Genomic DNA, 20,771 nt, shown 5'->3' on the forward strand with positions numbered 1-20,771 from the left:
GAAATACATAGACTGCATCGATTCCTCCGATCGAAACTGGGTGCTAGAAAATATGCAATACGCCGTGTCGATTTTTATGGCCTATATCAACATCATCGTCGTCGTCATCGGTGTTTTTGGCAATACGATGTCGGTCGTAATCTTCACGAAAAACAAACACCGCGACATCATCTCGGCGCAGTATCTCAGGACACTCGCAATCTCCGACACCGGACTTCTTTTTCTGATTGGCTTCCGCTTCTGGTTGGCCAAGGGTATCGCGTTCATTACCGCGAGTGACTACGAGATTGACCTTGCCAGTGAAAATGACGTCGCCTGCAAGTTCATCCGATACGTCGAACAGGTTTTCGAGTTCATGTCCGCATGGATAATTGTTATTTTCTCGGCGGAGCGGTGTGTGGCTGTTTTGAATCCACTGAAGGCTGCAGCAGCACTCACTACTCGTAAGCGCTACAGAATCATCGCCGGCATTATCACAACAGCAATTGTTTCTAAGTCTTTTCAGTTATATTTCTTCCGAAAAATTCGTATCGATAACTACAGGGACTGTTGGTATGACTACAATCTACCAGAATTTACTAAACTTGCCCTTTTAGCTCATGACTTTCTGACGAACCAAGCATTTCCGTGTTGTTCTTTGATTTTAACAAACACGCTGATTTGCGTCGGCATCATGAGGTCAAAGGTTAAGATAGTTGCAGATGGCGTGCAACGGCGGCGCCACCAGCGTGACATGCGCTGTATTGGCAATCTCTTGGCAGTTTCGACTGTATTTTGTTTATTCGTGACGCCATCAGTGTGCACGTGGTTCTACTTTACATACCAGAGATACACATTACGAGACAAGACCACAATTGATTTTTTAAGCCTTTTAGCAGTTAAATTGTCAATGTTTGACCGCGACGCATCAAAGAACGCGTGGTGTTGTGAATCTGAAATTTAGATTATGTTATTCCGGACAGTCGGGCAAGTAAATGGTGAAAAATAAAATGGTGATTGACCACGGAAATTTTTTTTTAATCGACAAATTAGACAGACTTTGATATTTCCACTCTTTTCAGCCAACTGGCAGAAAAAACTCAAAACACGCCCCCTATTACCCAATTAGCAAAATTCGAAATTAATTTTTTCATCAAATAATTTCTTTATATCTGTAGACTTGCCACAACAAATATTTTTTCAATACCTCTCCAAATATGTACTTGAGAGTAAAAAACATGCACTCGTCTAATAGATAGGCCTGGACCCTCCAACCTATGAATATTCATTAGTGGTCTTGTCTCAATGAAGGTACATTTCAGGGGTTAACATTTTGAGATTTTTTTCAAACTAATGTACATGACATCCCACAACTCTCCAACAAAGGAAAGTCATATCTGGACATTTTTGGAGAAATGAGAGACATTTCAAAGAGTGGTACAACTGTGCCAAAGCGACGAAAGAGGACAAAATCGACAAAAAGTCATGATTTTGCACCCAACAGCACCAAATTCAAAGACCTGCCCTGGCCAGAATAAGCAAGCTATGGAGCTGAAACTTTAGGATGTGATTTAGTAATATCTTTGCTGCTTAGGGCACAACTTTCAGAATCAAGGCCTAAGTAGTTTCAAAGAAATTACAAAATGAATGGCAACACAACAAGACTTGTAAAAATGAAACCGAACTTAGACCGGGGTTAGGTTGACTCTTATTTGGGTCAAATTAAGTTTTTTTCTCATTATTTTAGCTTGTTTTGACCTTAAATCATCAGCAATACAATATTCTAAATGAATTAGAGTGATTTGAGCACATTCAAATTTTTCACTATATTGACCCAAAATGTAGTGTAAATAGAGACAAGACCACAATTGATTTTTTAAGCCTTTTAGCAGTTAAATTGTCAATGTTTGACCGCGACGCATCAAAGAACGCGTGGTGTTGTGAATCTGAAATTTAGATTATGTTATTCCGGACAGTCGGGCAAGTAAATGGTGAAAAATAAAATGGTGATTGACCACGGAAATTTTTTTTTAATCGACAAATTAGACAGACTTTGATATTTCCACTCTTTTCAGCCAACTGGCAGAAAAAACTCAAAACACGCCCCCTATTACCCAATTAGCAAAATTCGAAATTAATTTTTTCATCAAATAATTTCTTTATATCTGTAGACTTGCCACAACAAATATTTTTTCAATACCTCTCCAAATATGTACTTGAGAGTAAAAAACATGCACTCGTCTAATAGATAGGCCTGGACCCTCCAACCTATGAATATTCATTAGTGGTCTTGTCTCTTACCAAAGTACAGTCCTGCAACGGCGGAGACGTTAGCAATGCTCTTCAGCATTGCGACATTCACTTCTTCTTTTAATACGCTTAATTACTGCTTGAATTTCGTGATATATGGCCTCTCACTCAGATACTACAGGTTGGCATTCGTCGCTTTGTTGTGTTGCAAAGGAACCCGATACATTTCCAGGTCGGGAACCGGCTCTCATTTCAAGGACGGTCTCTCTTATGACAAATCGTCTACCAAATTATTCAAAGATGGTCTCTAAAATGAGAGACCGTCGACGAAGTGATACGACACAATATGCAAGTCACACTGATGCAATCATAGCGAGCGCCGTCATTTATGGAAACAAATCAATAAAAAAATGACAAGAGTTCGAAAGCTGATTAATTGTCGCGAGTGAGTTTGATAGGCTAAGCTCATGTAGCTATGGTGAAAAAACGCTTCCATTCCGAGGTCTGTTCTCATCGCTCTTGAGTATCCCTTGATTCGGCCTCCGTGATACGGAAAATACCACGCAGTGGACAGCTTTGAGTCGAATTTCAAATAATTTACTACTAAGTCTAATGCAGTTGAAAACAGCATATTATTTTGTTGTTTACATTGGTAAACAATGAAAATAAGTCATAACTATACGACGGGCGGCTGAACAAGAACAGGTCTTGTAATTAAAACAGGTGGAAAAGTGGGTGGTCGAACATTTAAAGACAAAATACAGGTAATTACTCCCCTCTGGAATCGCGTATCTACAGCTACGCCATTTCATTGACTTATCAACATCACTCCTCTGTTTGCTTGACCTAATTGGTAGGTGGACAGTTTAAGTATATTTTTGATAAGATAATAACTTCTGTGAAATATCGAATCGTTTCCATGTGCCGTCTCTTTTGCCCGTATCGCCGAAAGTCATGTATTCTCCGATGATTCTTTCGATATTTTTGGTAGCTGTCCTGATATTTGGATCGGGTTGGTATTACCTTTTCAACAGGTGTCTTGCAAACTCACTACAGGTCATTGTGTTATCTTTTTTCCACCGGCAACTGGAGTTTTATTGTTCCCGTATTTACAAGAGCACTTTCAATTATCTTCAGACCATGATTGACGTGGCTTAATCCTATCCGGGGCCTGCTCACGAGGCCAGTCATAACTTCCCCACGGGTTCGGTTTTCTCTTACATCGCATGACAACTGTGCTCACTTAATGACCATAAACAGAATGGCAGAAGATTGGTGCTCATAAGAGGATCCTGTACAAAAAAGAAAGAAAAAATTCTAAAATATTCTGCAGCGATGCTCTTTGGAACTAGGCACTTCGCCTGGTAAAGTCTGCAATTCGCCTGGCAATACTTTTAAGGGGAGGGTGCGAGTAACGAGACGGTGGGGACGTCTAATGTCTTCAAAAAGTACAGTTTAAAAGAAACATTTGTGTTTGAATTTGAGAACACATCTAAGCCATTTAATTGAAATGTTTCATTTCATGTATTGTTCTTCTTTTATTATTGCCTAGAATAAAGGCTTTGCTTTTGAAGAAACTGAAGCATTGCATTTTCAGCAAATGGGGCGTCGTTTGACGGCGAAATCGGCACTCATACCAAGTCTGTTGGCGACGACGTCCAGCTTGACTGCACGGTTAAAGATTACAATGAAGACCTCACCGTATGTAGAAGAGTAAACAAAAAAAAGTAAACATGGTGTCCCAAAATAGTAATGTCAAATAGTTCTTGTAATTTTATAAACAACGCAAGTTGGTCTGCTTGTCTGCTTGAAAATAATGTAAATGTAATGTAATGTAATATCGAGTTTCCGCATCGCTTACGATAACGATTACGATTACGATTTGTGTTTGACGTCATCGATTTTTGGTGCTACGCCATCCCCGGCGAAATCGTCGATGGTACTTTCGTCTCGTTCTTACGAGGATTCCGGCTGATCTTCGTAAGTCAAAAAACGATTACATGGATAAGCGAAAAGCCTATTTTCCACGCTACATATCAAATTCAAGGTGAAATAGTCATTGAAGAATACTTTAGAACATATCTGTCAAACATAGGAACTGCATTTAATGAGATCAACGGCGATTTTGATCATGTTTTAGCGCCGAGAAAAGTGCACCCAGAGCATAAGAGCAGAGTATATGGCCTACACTACAGTACACCAAGTCGTTGGTGTGAATGCGGAAACAAAATTTCTGGTTCATGCCCGTTTTGAGAGTATTACGATTACGACTTTGAAATCGTAATCGTAATCGTAATCGTAAGCGATGCGGAAACTCCCAATGTCGTATATAGCGCATGTTCCAAGAAAGGTCCTGCTCACAAGTGCTTTTTCAAAATACACTCTTGGCGACTGGTCGACGAGTGGATAAGAGCAAATTTTGATAAAAAAGTTCTGTATTCATCCCCCCTCCGCAAATCTTTGCCAATGACTCTTTCTAGAGTGCTTTAGTTATACATGTCCTTGACCTTAGGATTTTCGTTGTCATGGTTGCAGTTCGTCTGGTACAGGCAGGGAGTTTACGAATCGGAAATGATCGCCTTGGGAGACATGAAAGTGGTACCGGGAAAGAATATGAAAGTCGAAATAACAAAAGACGAAGCAGCGAACAGAGCGACCTCTACCATCAAAATAACGGAAATGACGTTTTCCGATTTTGGAAAGTATGATTGCGCCATTCAGGGTGCCGGTGTGAACGGGCAGAAAATCAGCGGAGAGATAACGCGAGCGCAAAGTGAAGGTTGGTTAATGGTCTTGGAAGTTTATCATTAGGGACTCGGGGGAGGGGGGGGGGGGGGTCGCAAACCTTACGAAGAGCTTCAATCACTCGACGTGGATTTGCTGGTTATGTTCTGTTATGATAAGAGCCATCTGGCGACAAGACGAGAAAGTCATCCTGCCAGGACGAACTCGCGGTAAAGTGACACCTTTATGCATTATTCATTTATGATAGCATGCAATCACTCAGTATTTCTCCTTCAGTGCCTGATCCAGTGATCCAAGTCAGTAAAGAACCAAACTCGCCTAAACAAGGGCAGTCTGTCAAGCTAATCTGCCACGTGACCAGCTACGCGGGAAACAGCGTGAGTTCAAGATAGAATCCGGGGCAATTTCGGGGCAATGTTTTGTTGAGGTGCAATATGAAATACACGTGCCTTTTGACCAGGAAGGCTAAATGGTCCTGTCTCAAGAATCAAAATAAAAGCTGCACTCAGTATTTGGAATTCTCATGTTTAAAGTCATATTATCCGGTTAACGTCAACTTTTTTGTTGAAACTTAATAATTACATTTATATGATGTCACGTGTAGGCTATCACCTAATTCATCACGATTTTTGGATCTAGCCCTCGCCCTGAAAGAAAGTGACCTTCTTTCCAGATGCTGTGGTTTAAACTGCCAGAGAAATCCCATCTCTCAGCCGATATGATCTCCGCCGGTCCTATGGTGCTTCTTGACCAGACGAAATATACCGCCTCCCTCAGCCAAAATGGCGAAACCGTCATGTATACCTTAGTAATCAATACCCTCAGTTCAAGCGACTCTGGCGTTTATAAGTGCCAGGCGCAGGTTCTTGGGCAGGACTGGGACAAGAACCCATCCGGAACTGTAAAACTATCCGTGGGGTCCAGTAAGTACTACAGTCATGTCCAAAGGTAAAATACCACCAAAAATCATATAGATATAAAATTTTGTAGTTTTGATATATTTGTTGATATTTTGCGTCACTGCATTAAGATATTTAGGAGGAAACCGGACATTAACGTTTTTATCTTTACCTTATGTTCTCCTCAGCCATTCGAACCTTTGTTTACCTCTCTATATATAAATATATATATACTCCTCTATTTCTAGCGTCACCAATTACGACCAGCAAGCCTATCATTACTACCACCGCGAAACCAACCTTATCACCGCAGATTCCAGCCACAATCACCAATACTATTGGCGTGATCTCGGCGGTACATGGCAACAATGTCAACCTCGCATGTGTGATCAAGAATCGCAGAGGTCACGAGGTATGTAATAATAGGGAGTTTTCGCGAAGTCCCTAAAACGCCAACACGAACGCCTATCCCATTGTTCGAACTCCAATCAAAAATGTAAAACTATAGGATAGGCGATGGCATTGGTTTCGGGGGAGGGATGTTTGCGAAAACTCCTTAAAATAGCCTAAATTGGGTGATGATGTATAATGCTACATGGCTACTAATGCGCAAACATTTTTAACATGAGACGAGGGAAAACTTAGGGGTGGGATTTTATAGTTGACCCGAAACATAGTGTGCCTACTGGACACCATGCTCACAACCATGCTGGTAGCTAATAAAGATTTTGCTAGTGTTGCGAGGCGGTTTTTGACATGGCCTGCGAATCTCAGGTTGGTGGACGGTTACATTCCGTTCTAGAGAAATGTTCTGATCGTGGTTTGGGGAGGACACTGTACTCCTGGAAGCCGCTCCGGTTTGCAGTGAACAAATGGGCAAATGAACATGTCTCATGCTCTACGCCTACTAATACCGAGTACACTTTTGTATGTGATTTCTGAACATCGGTTTTGCATGAATGTAAAAACATGTATATCATTACCGCACACGACATCGCCATTCTCATCCCGTTGGCGCCATGTTTCTTTGTAGGTCACGTGGTCCAAGATGCTCGGCAAATACGCTCACCTGATCACCAAGGGGTTAAAGATCGAGCACCAGAAACGCCACCATTATGGCGTGGCTTTTACTGGTGACACCTATCGGCTGACAGTCAAGTCAGTAACCGCTGAGGATGGCGGGAAATACCGTTGTTCCGTGATTGGAAACAGTGACGGGAGTATACCAATGATGGAGGGATACCTTCTGATAGAGCCCAAAGTGTCTGGTATGTAAATGATCCGCTCACATACACGAGCTAGTTTCCCAGATTGAGATCAATCTGGGTTTTCAAGCAGCTGCAACAAAACGCTTTTATTCTCCGAGGTATAGAAAGTCATGAGTCTCTATAGAACCGCATCTTAACTCGTCAACATAACTAGGTTCGACCCATTATTCTTGAGAGAGGCGGTGGGCGCCACAACCTCTCGATCATGAAACCGAGGCTCTTCGTTTCTGCTTCCGCTACCAAACGATATACACAGGATACCAACAGCGGAGTGTACTTTTGTAGCGCGAAATCTGAATACCTTTATTCAATGTTTACAGGCACTGGCATTAGCATCCAGAACGCCCTTGGGACCCAGGATGTCGCGGCTGGGAGTACCGCTGTGTTTTCTTGCGAAGTGAAGAACCTCAGCTCTAAAGGTGGTCAGGTAAGTTTTCGGCGATCGTCATCCATCAAGCTTCACACTGATTAACAAATGGATATGCTCATTTTTAAACTAGAACCATAGTACATCTGAGTCGCGTTAATTATAATATGCCTATTTCAATGGGCTAATGATGGATAGCCTTACCTACTTATCTCTGTGTCACTTCTTTTTCAGATATTTTGGCTCTTCGCTTCCGATAACGCTCACACGCCCAATGTCATCACGATGGGATCACTGGTTCTGACACCAAACAAGAAATACTCCGTGACGACTTCAACACAAAATGATGACGTCACCATTTCGAAGCTCAATATCGCAAACGTCAGCGTGGCCGAGGAAGGTATCTATAGATGTATGGTGCAAGATCCTAATTTGGAGTTCGACGATCACCCAAAGGCTGATGGATTACTCACCGTAGTCTAAGAGAATCTGGCAGGAGCTTTATAAAAACACCTTTCCTATTTCCGAAATCTACTAGCAGGTCGAGAACAGACTCTATCTTTAAACTGAGAAGGTCCTTGAAACCACTGATTGATTGCTGTGGAGACTGGAGTAATGATGTGGTGTCCAAAAAGTGCTTTGAGCAGGGACACATGGAAAAACACTATATACGAACTCAACATTATTACATGTATTATTATAAAGAGTGCTAATATTATCAAGAATTAATGAGAACTACATGTAGTCTTTATCAGTTCTTGATTTTAAACTTCAATGCATGACTTTGAAAAACCAGTTGAACTTTAATCTTTGAAAATTGTATCTGGTATAGCTATCGAGGAGTACCATGTCATTCACCTGAACACAGATCAATGCCTGATAACAGAAATAAGTTTTTGCGTCGGAGGGAATAATAGATTTCGCCGAAAACTTACAAACTTCTGATCATCGTTCTCACAAGAGCAACATCCTATCATCCTCGGATAAATAGATTTGATACAGAGAATGTATTCTATAAGTTTCTTTTCATTATTATTAGGGAGGTTGAGAACAGCGACTTATCGAGGATCCTTACGCGTATATGTATAAAAATTTGTAGAAAGAGGACGATTTTGTGTACATTTCTATCTGTATACGTATAGGAGATCCGCAATAGTTCCCCGATCTCAACTTCCCTATCGTAAAATATATTTTTTAGCATTTTAGAATATTTGGTGTACCTAATTGAGGTGATGACTACTTTAGAAAAACGCCCTATTGATATAGTAACATCGCCAAATAAGTCTGGTGGGTGTGAATACAACATCATGAAAGAATGATTGAACACTAAAAATAAATCATATGTCTATGAAAAGAAGGTATACAGTTCAACACCTCATCCATTCGTGCACCAGAACAAGTATTACTGCCCTTTATGATCAGCCGATCATGCTCACCGATAATCGGGGTTTTAATGGTCGCCATTGTTTTCAAAGTGTCAAGGTCATTGCCATATGTGAATCCAGGCATGCGTATGTGTACATGAGTGACTTCATGAGTAAACCACCCGATCAGCCTGCTCCCAAAGAGTGTTTCTAAGCTTATTTATAATGGCGAAACATATCTCTGATATATTTTTGAAAAAAGGACTGTGTCGGCGCTATATAACCGGTTGAGTGGCGCCTGTATAAAATCCTGCATGTATAACAATGAGTCAGAGTAAGGTGTTCGAAACGAAACCCATCCCCATGACCATCACAATAGTCACTTTTACAATAGGCTCAAGTGGAGGAATCGTTCCACGTTTAAAGCGTCGATGCCAGCTAAATTGGGTCAAATCGGAGAAATTTTGAATTTTTCCTTTTTTTGTGCAATTTGTTGATGGCAACTACTTATGTAGAATAGGAGGTGACTGGGCAGCCGATAGCTGGGTAATATTGCTTTTGATAATGCCAATGGCCCTTGAAGTGTTCTTGTTTATACAAACAGTGCCTTTGTAACAAATCAGGAAGTTTAATTGCTGGCACAACAACACCCTGCTGGTACAAACATATCGGCCTAGTGACGCATTATTCCTTGAAAGCCACCCGACCTAATCTTGGCAATCCACTGCACTGCATGCATGCAATGCAGTTGGATTTGCCGGCCGGCAGGAGCACAGCACTCTCTCGAGTTCGCTCTCCCGAGGGCAAGAACCACGAAAGAACAACCATTTTCGAGCAGTTTCTTTGTGGCATATTTTTCAAATAGACTAGAAAAGAAATGGCGCCTGAATCGGCTAATGCACTTGACTCTACTGATGCTAAACTAAAATTGGAGTTGGTAAGTTACATTTCATACATTTTAATTTGCATATGTATTTTCATCTCAAACCTTTCCTCTGAATCCACTCACACTTCATCGAAAGGGCATAAGCAAGGCCATCCTCGAATGCCAGGGTCATAATCACTTTTACACCACCAGGCGAAGGAAGTCACTGCTAGCCAAAACAAACCTAAATATAGGCACAACGAACAAAAGAACATTTGGTGTGCAACCGTGTGGTCTTTTGTTTGCTGCTTGTTTGTTGTGGCCAGCAGTGGCTTCCTCCGCCTGGTGTGAGGGCCTCTATAGCTCTCTTGCGTAGGCCTACATAACATAAGCTCTGTAGATACCGAGTTTAACGCCCTGAAGCTCAGGATGCAGCAGTGCCTCCTTGAAGGCGCGTGCAATTGTTTCCTCGACCAATCTCAATGATTTTTAAAAAAAACTGTGTCCAGGGCAGAGACATGTATTCATCCACAAGGCGGAAATGTGGCACGTCCGTACTGAACTGTGAAGCTGTGGTGAATACATGACTGTGATGGGTGAAAGTGGATTTATGCTTCAATCTTTGGTGGATTCTTAATCTACAGAGCCAGGCCATAACGGGGATATACTTTTTGTTAATTAATTTAAGGAAATATTGTCTCACTGGCCAGTTTAGAACTTGTATTCTAATAGGCCCATATCAGTCCGCGAGTGACGATTTGATGGCAATGCTGTACACAAATCAATTTATCTCAGGCAATCGGTATTGGAATGTTTTGAATTTTTACTATTATTTCGATAAAAGCCTCTTCAAAACACATATAAAATTTGGTGGGAATTAAAGCACCCTTGGTGTACTTTTTTTCACCAACCTATATTCATTAAAATGTACACAGAATGTACACGCTGGCTAATAGAGGTCTCTGGCCTCCATCAACTTATGTTCTAAGTTAGTTCTAGTAACCAGCACTAGACCATCTCAAAGTGCTTTTATAAGACGATATTCTATGCAAATGGCCATCAGATATCATATCATAGGAAACCTACCGTGTTGAAAGTGATTATTATTAGAATTAGTGCTGTAAGTAGGATTGATAAATATTCAGAAACAAAACTAGTCTATCCTGGGAGCCTCCCCGAAATAACCATTCGGCTTCACATGAGAAATTTTCTTAGCTTTTTGCACAGAAATACCGAACCGAATCAATAAAACCAGAGTCTTTCAAATAAATTTGTTTTGAAAGACTCTGATAAAACCACGGATGTGCTCTGCATACCAAACATGATAGAAATCCAATCAGTAGCTCGCACACCAGGGGCCTGATTCACAAAGCACTCTTAGATTTCCGATCTTAGATCACTCTAAGAGCACTCATAGGGTGAACTTACGTGAAAGGTTAGGGAACCCTAAGTGTTATTCATGAAGCTATCTAAGAATTATCTAAGCAATTGCTTACGCAAAGTGAATGAATAAGTCCTGAGTGAACACACGTAACCTGCTATAGCAAACTTTAAAACGTCTCTTGTAATGAAAGGGAAAGGTATTTCAGCTCATTGCATTGCATGTTTATACACAATCATGACAGAAGTCCTAAGGGTTTGCATGGCAGTACAGAAGACTTCTCACGTGGCATTCCAACGGCGTTTCCCAATTACAATGGCCCAAAAATGCCCCAGAAAAAACAATTTCTCTCCGAAAGAAATCGACAAACTCACTGACCTGGTGCAACAGCATAACGAAGTGATTTCAGGCAAATTCAGATTTGATTACTTTGTGTTACGTGAACTTTGGTGTGTTATGAAACTTGAAATACCGCGCGCACAGGGAGCGCAGGGAGAGCAGACTTGAGAGTGACGCCAAGAAAGCAGAACGTGATTGAGAGCAAACGAAAAAGCTCGCAACGTTGAGACGGAGCCCCGGAGTTAGGCTGGGTACAAGGAAGCCAGCTCAGTGCTGAGGCCGAGTGCCGCCAACGGTCGAAACGAAATAGTATGCTGTACGAGAAAGAATGGTTCGGGAGCGTCACGAGACGTCCACGAGGGAACCGAATATAGCTGCACGTGCACGAATGATTCTGGAAGCCACGAGGCGTGTCTAGCCTGTATGCTGAGGTTACTCAATATTCTGAACTTGGCGCCGAAATCCAGCTAGTGTCGAAGTCTGCTCCCTTTCGCGAAACGAAATAATATCGACACGCGCCAAAATTCATTCTGAGGTGACTCTTGAATAGAATTCCTGTATATATTTTGTATTAAACTTATATTTGTTTACATTTAAAACCAGTCTCGTTCAGTTTCTTCATACACAGAAGTGTCGCATCTTGCATAGAACCAACAACCCACTTGAACTCACAGGGGGAGTTCGTAACAATTACTAAGAAGATATGTTCTGTTGCACCATGCATCCGGACGAGAGAAGAAGTGGGAGGACTTGAAGCAAATGGCAAAAAAGAAGAGGTATGACGAAATGAAAAAGAGGCAGGTGACAGGAAATGTTCCATTTTCTGATGACGGCGAGAATAGTGGTGATGAGAATGCCAATGGTTTAAACGGTACAGAAGAAAAGATCATTGGCTTGTGGGTGTAGATCTTGTGTGTGGCCTTGAAGGTGGGGTAGATACTGCGGGTAAAAATGCTACTACCGAAAACACAGGGAAAGTAAGTAAGTAAGCGTGTTCATACATCCGGCAATAGGCCTATGAAAAGGCTTTAGCTATTCTCTATCATTACCAAGAGCAATAAATGGTCTGGCTCTGAAGGCTTTGATAGATGTAGGTAGCTAAATATTTTTTTCCGAGAATATGAGGGCGTGAATTTGATATGTTGCTTGGTTTATCATGGGGGAGGGGGTTGGGTCCGCCCGATAAAAAATACTAACATTAAGTTTGACATGTTTTGATTATTCTGCGTCGCTCGCAGTAGAAACCCTCAATAATACGTTCCTGGGCATCCGGCTGAGGGAATGAAACGAATTGCTGTGCCTTTCTCACCAGTACCGTAGAAACTCGTAAAACAACCCTTGAGACACTAGGTTGGCTGATGTGACTGGCACATCACCGATACATCCTGTACCGTTTGAACAAATCGACGTCGTCATATTCATCAAGAGGGTGCAACCGATCCCAAAAACCCGTTCCCGACGGAGAGCTCGTCTGATGACGTCTTCTTCAGCAAATATTACAGCCGCCATAAATTCTAGCGCGCGTTGCCTTACCAAATGCCCTAAGTGTACACTAAGATGGGTCCGGTACCTCACGTAGAGTTCACTATGTATTTGCGTAATTTTAAGGATCTTTTGTGAATACCACTTCACTCCTTAAGTGTTATCTAAGAGTATGTTACGGACCCGTAAGTCACTAAGAGTGCTTTGTGAATCCGGCCCCAGAGCCCCAAACGTTGCGGACCACATTAACGAAAGAACTGTTGTTAGTCGTGCATTAGGTTCGACATCTAATGTAAGACTAATAGAGGTCTAAATATATACTATAGGCCGGGGGGGGGGGGCCGCTAAATGTTTTGTTTATGGACAGCAAACAATCTTGCCTGGGGTGTTGACGAAGTAATTTAAGTAAATATAGAGGTTTTGTTAACCCCATTGTCCGGAATTCGGCTATCTTTGAACAAGCCCCAAAGTGACATGAGTGCCTACATGTACAATGTACAATCAAATACACAGGCAAAAGTTTCCGTCCACGGATAGTTGATGGGGGTTAATCATGAACGTTCCATCCATGGGCCATCCATGGATAGTATTGGATGATCTCCATCAGCTATCCATGGATGGACCTCCGCGGATGGAACGTCCATGGGTGTTCAGTGGATTGTTGATGGAATACGTTATAGAATCTATGATGGGCCGTCTATATATCGGTCGTCAACTATCATCGACCGTCAACTATCCGTGGACGGACAATTTTGCCGGTGTATTAGTCGCGGGTCACCTTAAAGATGATCCTCAAATCTTAGCCATACTCAGATCTTGGGATGAACAACTGAAAACAGTGCCAATCGACACAGATTTGTCAATATCACGGATGTAAAGCAAAGGGATTAGCGAATTGTGGCTTCCAGCAACTATTTTCGAGGCAGACCATGCGGACAACGATGTGTTTATTAGAGGGCAACAACTGGGACATTATTTGCTTTTGAGAGGGATATTTGAATGGCGGGAAAGAATCCTTTAATATGCAAAATAGTCGGGCGTCGAACGCCAAAAACTTATGATGAAGTGTTTAATTTATAAGCAAACATTTGAATAAAATCATACCCGAAGGTGTACAAATGAATTCGTTCATCTCAAGTTCCCCGTATTTATATAAGGATTTTCGTCAGTAAATTTAGTCCATGTTAAAGTATTGGGAAAATGCTGATAGCGATAGGATAGTATGGATAATCCTTGTGACAATATCGATTCAGAAATTGTGAGTTACCATTTCGGAGATGGCTCGTTTATGATTCTTAAAGGCGAAACTGTAGCGACTCTATTTGGCCAATCTTGGGAACACCAGAACCCTATCAAACACCAAAAATCGGACAATATTCTGTTTTCGGAGGCCATGCTGAGGTGACAATGTCCTCCGGGTAATACATTATTACAATTTTGTGGGTTTTGGATGAGTTCTGGTGTTTCTTAGATTGGCAAAATGGAGTCACTTTAGTTTCTGATACGTGAATCGCACTGGCGCGGAAGTTGCCCCGGCCTAATACCTCACAGTTGAAAGAATTCAATACTCGGCCCAATACTCGGTCTACACCCGCTCGCACCTAGGCCGCAATTCTCATTATCCTACTGTCTTATCAAAGGGTTATCAGGGCAGAGCTTGATAACATCGACCTCCACGAAACGTATTTCTCGGGGTTTGACAGGCCTTAACTGACAAGGGCATTAAAACTCGGACGCCGCAGGTTTCGCGTGGGGAGTTTAAACATCTTTAAAATGCCCAAAATGCCCATTCCTATGGGCATCATCCCCGTGGGAGAAGTTACATCCATATTGGCCTATATCCGTATGTCGGGAGGGGTCACAGAGGGGTTTCTTTCAACGAGGCCAAAACTACTGTTTTTTAAACATTCGTGTACATGTATAATTTGAATTTCAATTTGAATTTGTATATTTAGGAAGATCATGCCATTTTTCAGGGTGACGCGAAAACTCCCGTCGGCGTCGACAATGTTGCCGTCGACATCTCGGACGAGAAAGATCACAAAGCGAATGGAAAGATACCGCTCGAGGAGGGGTTGGATCCATGGTCAACTCATGATATCGCCCTGAAAGACCCCGGCAAATCATGGGCTGGTAAGCTTCTTCTTCTCCCGCGTTCGCTCTGTACTTTGACGCAGAAATGAAAATTGACAGCCAATTTATTGGCCACATCAGGTTAGAAAGAAACACTTTTGTGGACTTTATGTCCACATAAGCGTTTCACGCTGTGTATGGGCCTTTTTTATTCTGGCACAGTGACATTTTCTGTTGGTAACGTGATGTGCGGTAGCAAATACCACGGACGATATACGCCGCGTTTGACACTTGTATGGAGATAGGCCTTTAGTATGCTCTCATAGCGGCAACCGATATTTATTCACTTCCTTGTTTACAGAACTCGATACAAAAGGGAAGGTAGTGCGCGTTTTGTGGCATTACATCGGGAAGATTCTCCTACTAGTCGGGTTCCTTTATCTCTTCATTTGTTCTCTCGATGTGCTCAGCTCGGCTTTCAAGCTGTTGGGAGGTAAGTTTTGATAAATTATGAAGAAAAGTCACGAAAATTCGGACTGTATCGCCCAATAAAAATGGAAGTATGAGTGGCATAAAATCGCAAATCTGTTGTCAGTTCACCTAAACCAGTCAAGAATATGATTCCTCTTATATGAAATAACACAATAGATATTTATGAGGATATTCCAATGGATAAAATTTGGTTTTTGGTGCAAAATCTAATAATTCTAAAAAATGAAATACAGTACTTCAAACATCTCAGCAGATGGCGTTTTATAGTAGTTTTAAAACACATTGCCGTTGTGCAGACTGCTATACAACTACTATAGATACCAAGTTTCAACAAATTTGCATGCATAATAGCTGCACTACGGCATTGTGAATAACTGCATTTCTATTTCCTGAGCCGCCATTAGCGTACCTCGTTAACTGCCTGTAAATGAAAAATGTAGTTTCTGTTGTCACCTCCAGGTCGAGTTGCTGGTCGTGCATTCGCCGACAACGAGCTTCTCCAGAATCCAGTTGCTGGCTTGATGGTCGGTGTCTTAGCTACAGTCCTGGTCCAGAGCTCATCCACATCAACCAGCATCGTTGTTACCATGGTAGCAGCCAATAGTGAGTAGACGATCACAATCTGCTGAATTTTGAAGCGAATTCGGGGGGCGGGATATACCGTGGTTCCGTTTGACTAAACTGCAAGTACTCGTAACTAAAATTGCAATTTAAAACACATTTCGGTGCTAACTCACAAATAAGTTGTTTTCGTGAATTAAGGTGGTTTGAAGATATCATGATTATTATCAAAATAGTCACGCTCTTTGAATATGTCGCTATGTACGCTATTGTGAGAAGGTTCAACAGTCCGCGCAGGTGTATTGGAGTTGTATTGAGAAAATATTGTTGTCCTGTCTACCAACAACATCGACAGTAAGCGTGGGAGAGCGTGCATTCTTGCAATTGTTTACACAAACTGGATGCACCGGATTCCTTATCATGAATATCTATGGAGTATTGACGCTCAAACTTGGGTAATGAATAACACACGTGTATCACAAAACTATTCACTGAACCATATCAATTTTGTTTTTGTGATCTTATTTCAAAGTCGATCGTTTGGTTTCCAGTTTTGTACGTAAAGACGGCGATTCCCATCGTCATGGGCGCTAACATTGGCACGTCAGTCACCAACACCATTGTCTCCATGGGCCACCTTGTGGATCAAAACGAATTCAGGAGGGCTTTTGGTGGCGCCACTGTCCACGATATGTTCAACTGGCTGACCGTTCTCATCCTGTTACCCATTGAGGTTCTGACTGGTAAGTTGGCATTTCGTTTGCCTGACGTTTGAATACATTCTCGAAAGCAGACATGCTATTCACAGGCATACCCTCTCTGCCAGTATTTGATAGTTTCCATGTTGTGTGTCAATTGAAATGAAATTCTTTTAACATCCCATTATTTTTGCTTTTAGGATATCTTTATCGTTTGTCCAAGGCGATCGTGAACAGCATGGAACTTGAAACATACACGTCAGGAAAACAGGAACTTCTCAAAGCAGTTACCAAACCTTTCACACGGCTAATTGTCAAGGTAGATTTAGCCAACAGCGCCCGATTCTTCAAAGCAGTTAGACAACTAACTCATTCTTTCTCCCAGTTATGTCGATTAGATTTAACACCAAGTTGGTGAACATCAACATGCTCGAGCAGCTAGGCCCAGAATGTCATTCTATAGAACTCATTGAAGTTTTAATACTTAGATTTTATATTTTTTGGCAATAAGAGCGATTCAATAGTATAAATGTACTTGTCATTCTCTTGAAAGAATACGACATATTCTGAGATGTCCTTTTCGCAGAACAAAATATGTTGACAATAGTCAGGCTTACTTATTTATCAATGAACACGACCACACTGCATTGAATTAACATTACATCAAGTGACTCTGTATTGAGATCTGCAGATCAAATATCGAAAATAGCTAATTAAAAGTTGATAATAGAGAGAAAACCATTGTTTACTGGAGTAAGAATCACTTGAGGCTTGTCCTGTTAAGTGTCTCAGAATATTGTTCGTGAAATATCCATTTTCCGTCCGATAAACCGAAAGACGTTCTCTTTATTGAATTTCAGGTGGACTCTCAAGGTATTGCCAAAATAGCCTCAGGGGACGAGGAAGCCTCGGAATCATCTCTAATAAAGATTTGGTGCAAATACAACACGACCTATCGCATGGAGAACCAGACCGTCACCAATCTGACCGAGGTGAATGGCCTCAATATGACCTTGAACTTTACTGAAGAGGTCATGGTCGAACACAAGATCGGGTCCGAAAAATGTAAGAATTGTGATCGTGAGGTATTCCGGGTGCTTCTACTCCTGCTAGATTTCTCTAGAGTAAACGAGTTGGACTACTAATGTCGCAATGATATGCGATGCTTATTTCTTCCGTTTCAAGTTTCAAGTTTCTAATCGCTTCCAATGGGGGGGGGGGGGGGGGGGGGGGGATGGGCCAAAACCAGCAAGGACATACACATGAAATGAGCCTCGGTACAGGACTTTTTTGCGCCATGTAAATGACCTAATTTCTACCCATGCCATTTACAACGCAATGTATGTCTACCTCTTTTTCCAGGCCCCTTCATGTTCATGAACGTAGCGGGAGTATGGAGTGACGAGGCGATCGGCGCCATCTTACTTTTCATAGCCCTCTTCATCCTCTGCGCATGCCTGGTTCTGATCGTCAAGCTGCTGAACTCTCTGCTCCGTGGAAGCATCGCAAAGGCTCTCAAGAAATTCGTCAATTCCGATTTCCCGGGAAAATTAGGCTTCCTCACCGGATACATCGCCATTATACTTGGCGCTGGCTTGACAATTCTGGTCCAATCGAGTTCAATTTTCACGTCGACCTTGACCCCGTTGGTGGGGATCGGTGTTCTGAGCATCGACCGGATGTATCCGTTGACCTTGGGGTCAAATATCGGCACAACAGCAACAGGAATGCTAGCAAGTTTAGCATCATCTGGTAAAACGTTACCCAACGCCATGCAAGTCGCTTTTTGTCATTTGTTTTTTAATATCACGGGCATTCTCATTTGGTACCCCGTGCCGTTCATGAGGCAGATCCCCATAAAGATGGCGATGTTCCTGGGAAACGAGACGGCAAAATATCGCTGGTTCGCGGTGGTCTACTTAATAATGATGTTCTTCTGCCTCCCAGCGCTTGTATTTGGACTGTCTCTTGCTGGATGGTACATTTTACTAGCCGTCTGCGCTCCTTTCGCCCTGTTAGCCATAGTGATCTTGATAATCAAACTCATTCAAAACAAACGTCCAACATGTCTGCCGGTGAAAATGCGAACATGGAAATGGCTACCGGAACCGCTGAGGTCGCTTGCACCACTAGACAGAGTGTTCAGACGGATGTGCGCGTGTTGCAAGTCGTGTAAACAAGAGGAAAATGGCGTAGAGCTGTCTGTTGATGAAAACGAGAAAGGAGGGCTGGAAAACTCGGCCTATTCTTTTGAAACGCATATGTGACAGTTCTGGGAGAAGCGTCATTTTGTGTTTTGTTAAAAAATGTACGGGGAACGCGTCGGGTTTTAAGATTCTGTGTTTCGTTATCTATAGCCCTGCACTTTGTTGCTCGATACGCAAAATTCTGCCACTTCGTGCAAAGCAAATATTGGTTCACGTCGCTCTGACGAAGCCTGAAAATAACGGTGTGTTTTTATAATGTTTTTATTTAATATGCTTAGTTTCTTATCAATATCTTACAATTACTCAAATCATAAGGGTTCTCCTAACATTTTGTCAATGAATCGGCCTGAAAAATGGCCAACTCTGTTTGTAAAATTTCGGTTAAATTCTATCATTCCTTCCGACACAAAAATAACTTTCTGGTGTCAGCCTCATTTTGGTGAAACATTGATGACTGTTCTATTGTATGTACATGTATTGCTACTCTTAGCTACATGTATACCAGACACAATTTTCAAAGATTTTAGCTCAACAGAATGTTCACCTCGTTGAGGTGTGCAATAAAAGTGTTTGACGAAATTCACTCTTAGCTACATGTATACCAGACACAATTTTCAAAGATTTTAGCTCAACAGAATGTTCACCTCGTTGAGGTGTGCAATAAAAGTGTTTGACGAAATTCACTCTTAGCTACATGTATACCAGACACAATTTTCAAAGATTTTAGCTCAACAGAATGTTCACCTCGTTGAGGTGTGCAATAAAAGTGTTTGACGAAATTCACTCTTAGCTACATGTATACCAGATACAATTTTCAAAGATTTTAGCTCAACAGAATGTTCACCTCGTTGAGGTGTGCAATAAAAGTGTTTGACGAAATTCGCTCTTAGCTACATGTATACCAGACACAATTTTCAAAGATTTTAGCTCAACAGAATGTTCACCTCGTTGAGGTGTGCAATAAAAGTGTTTGACGAAATTCACTCTTAGCTACATGTATACCAGACACAATTTTCAAAGATTTTAGCTCAACAGAATGTTCACCTCGTTGAGGTGTGCAATAAAAGTGTTTGACGAAATTCACTCTTAGCTACATGTATACCAGAAACAATTTTCAAAGATTTTAGCTCAACAGAATGTTCACCTCGTTGAGGTGTGCAATAAAAGTGTTTGACGAAATTCACTCTTAGCTACATGTATACCAGATACAATTTTCAAAGATTTTAGCTCAACAGAATGTTCACCTCGTTGAGGTGTGCAATAAAAGTGTTTGACGAAATTCACTCTTAGCTACATGTATACCAGACACAATTTTCAAAGATTTTAGCTCAACAGAATGTTCACCTCGTTGAGGTGTGCAATAAAAGTGTTTGACGAAATTCACTTTTGGAAACCGGGCCAAACATCGAATCGTCCTATGTGATAAATGGTGACACATACTTCCAACTCACGTAGACACTAAACATGTGAACCAGTGTATGGACTATCTTTCTTGAAGAAAAATGACACCAAGATATCTTGATTCGGTCCAGTGGTTTTAGCTCCAGGGTTAATAAAGTTGTAAAAGTAAAGTCGTCCGGAGTAACTGGACAGTTGCGAATTTTGTTCTTTTTATGAGTCAAATTACTCCAGACTCTTCGCCGTTACAAATTTAGCTCACCATTACTGGACTAAATTGCGATATCTTAGCCTGATATTTTACACAGAAAGATTTTCCATCTACTGGCATTGGTGCGTTTGGTCTGACGGGGGTGACAATAGTATTTGTTTAACCCCCAAGTATAGATTATACAGACCACTT

At 41.6% G+C, this 20,771-nt stretch overlaps 2 protein-coding genes across 3 annotated transcripts; both read left to right on the forward strand.

Annotated features, from left to right (window-relative positions):
• Positions 1 to 2,668: 2,668 nt before the first annotated feature.
• Positions 2,669 to 8,605, forward strand: LOC135502492 (protein amalgam-like). Its single transcript, XM_064795389.1, has 9 exons — positions 2,669 to 3,241; positions 3,827 to 3,930; positions 4,765 to 5,008; positions 5,251 to 5,351; positions 5,648 to 5,897; positions 6,122 to 6,285; positions 6,907 to 7,141; positions 7,462 to 7,568; positions 7,743 to 8,605. Exons 1-9 carry the CDS (start codon positions 3,184 to 3,186, stop codon positions 7,989 to 7,991), a joined length of 1,512 nt encoding a protein of 503 aa, XP_064651459.1. The 5' UTR covers positions 2,669 to 3,183; the 3' UTR covers positions 7,992 to 8,605.
• Positions 8,606 to 9,461: 856 nt separating this feature from the next.
• Positions 9,462 to 19,263, forward strand: LOC135502295 (sodium-dependent phosphate transport protein 2B-like). 2 transcript variants are annotated; one of them, XM_064795005.1, is made up of 8 exons: positions 9,462 to 9,809; positions 14,916 to 15,072; positions 15,374 to 15,505; positions 15,964 to 16,107; positions 16,617 to 16,808; positions 16,964 to 17,082; positions 17,624 to 17,828; positions 18,126 to 19,263. In XM_064795005.1, exons 1-8 carry the CDS (start codon positions 9,750 to 9,752, stop codon positions 19,028 to 19,030), a joined length of 1,914 nt encoding a protein of 637 aa, XP_064651075.1. In that variant the 5' UTR covers positions 9,462 to 9,749; the 3' UTR covers positions 19,031 to 19,263. The 2 variants fall into 2 exon arrangements, with proteins under 2 accessions (XP_064651075.1, XP_064651076.1); XM_064795006.1 differs by lacking the exon at positions 9,462 to 9,809 and adding an exon at positions 13,602 to 14,197.
• Positions 19,264 to 20,771: the final 1,508 nt, after the last annotated feature.

This window comes from Lineus longissimus, chromosome 18 (genome assembly GCF_910592395.1).
Source record: "Lineus longissimus chromosome 18, tnLinLong1.2, whole genome shotgun sequence".
NCBI lineage: Eukaryota > Metazoa > Nemertea > Pilidiophora > Heteronemertea > Lineidae > Lineus > Lineus longissimus.

Coding starts and splice junctions, on each gene's coding strand:
- LOC135502295 (XM_064795005.1), top strand. CDS start 9,750: ATGGCGCCTGAATCGGCTAATGCACTTGACTCTACTGATGCTAAACTA. Junction 9,810..14,915: donor CTAAACTAAAATTGGAGTTG/GTAAGTTACATT, acceptor GCCATTTTTCAG/GGTGACGCGAAAACTCCCGT. Junction 15,073..15,373: donor CCCCGGCAAATCATGGGCTG/GTAAGCTTCTTC, acceptor CCTTGTTTACAG/AACTCGATACAAAAGGGAAG.
- LOC135502492 (XM_064795389.1), top strand. CDS start 3,184: ATGTATTCTCCGATGATTCTTTCGATATTTTTGGTAGCTGTCCTGATA. Junction 5,009..5,250: donor AACGCGAGCGCAAAGTGAAG/GTTGGTTAATGG, acceptor TTTCTCCTTCAG/TGCCTGATCCAGTGATCCAA. Junction 5,352..5,647: donor CCAGCTACGCGGGAAACAGC/GTGAGTTCAAGA, acceptor CCTTCTTTCCAG/ATGCTGTGGTTTAAACTGCC.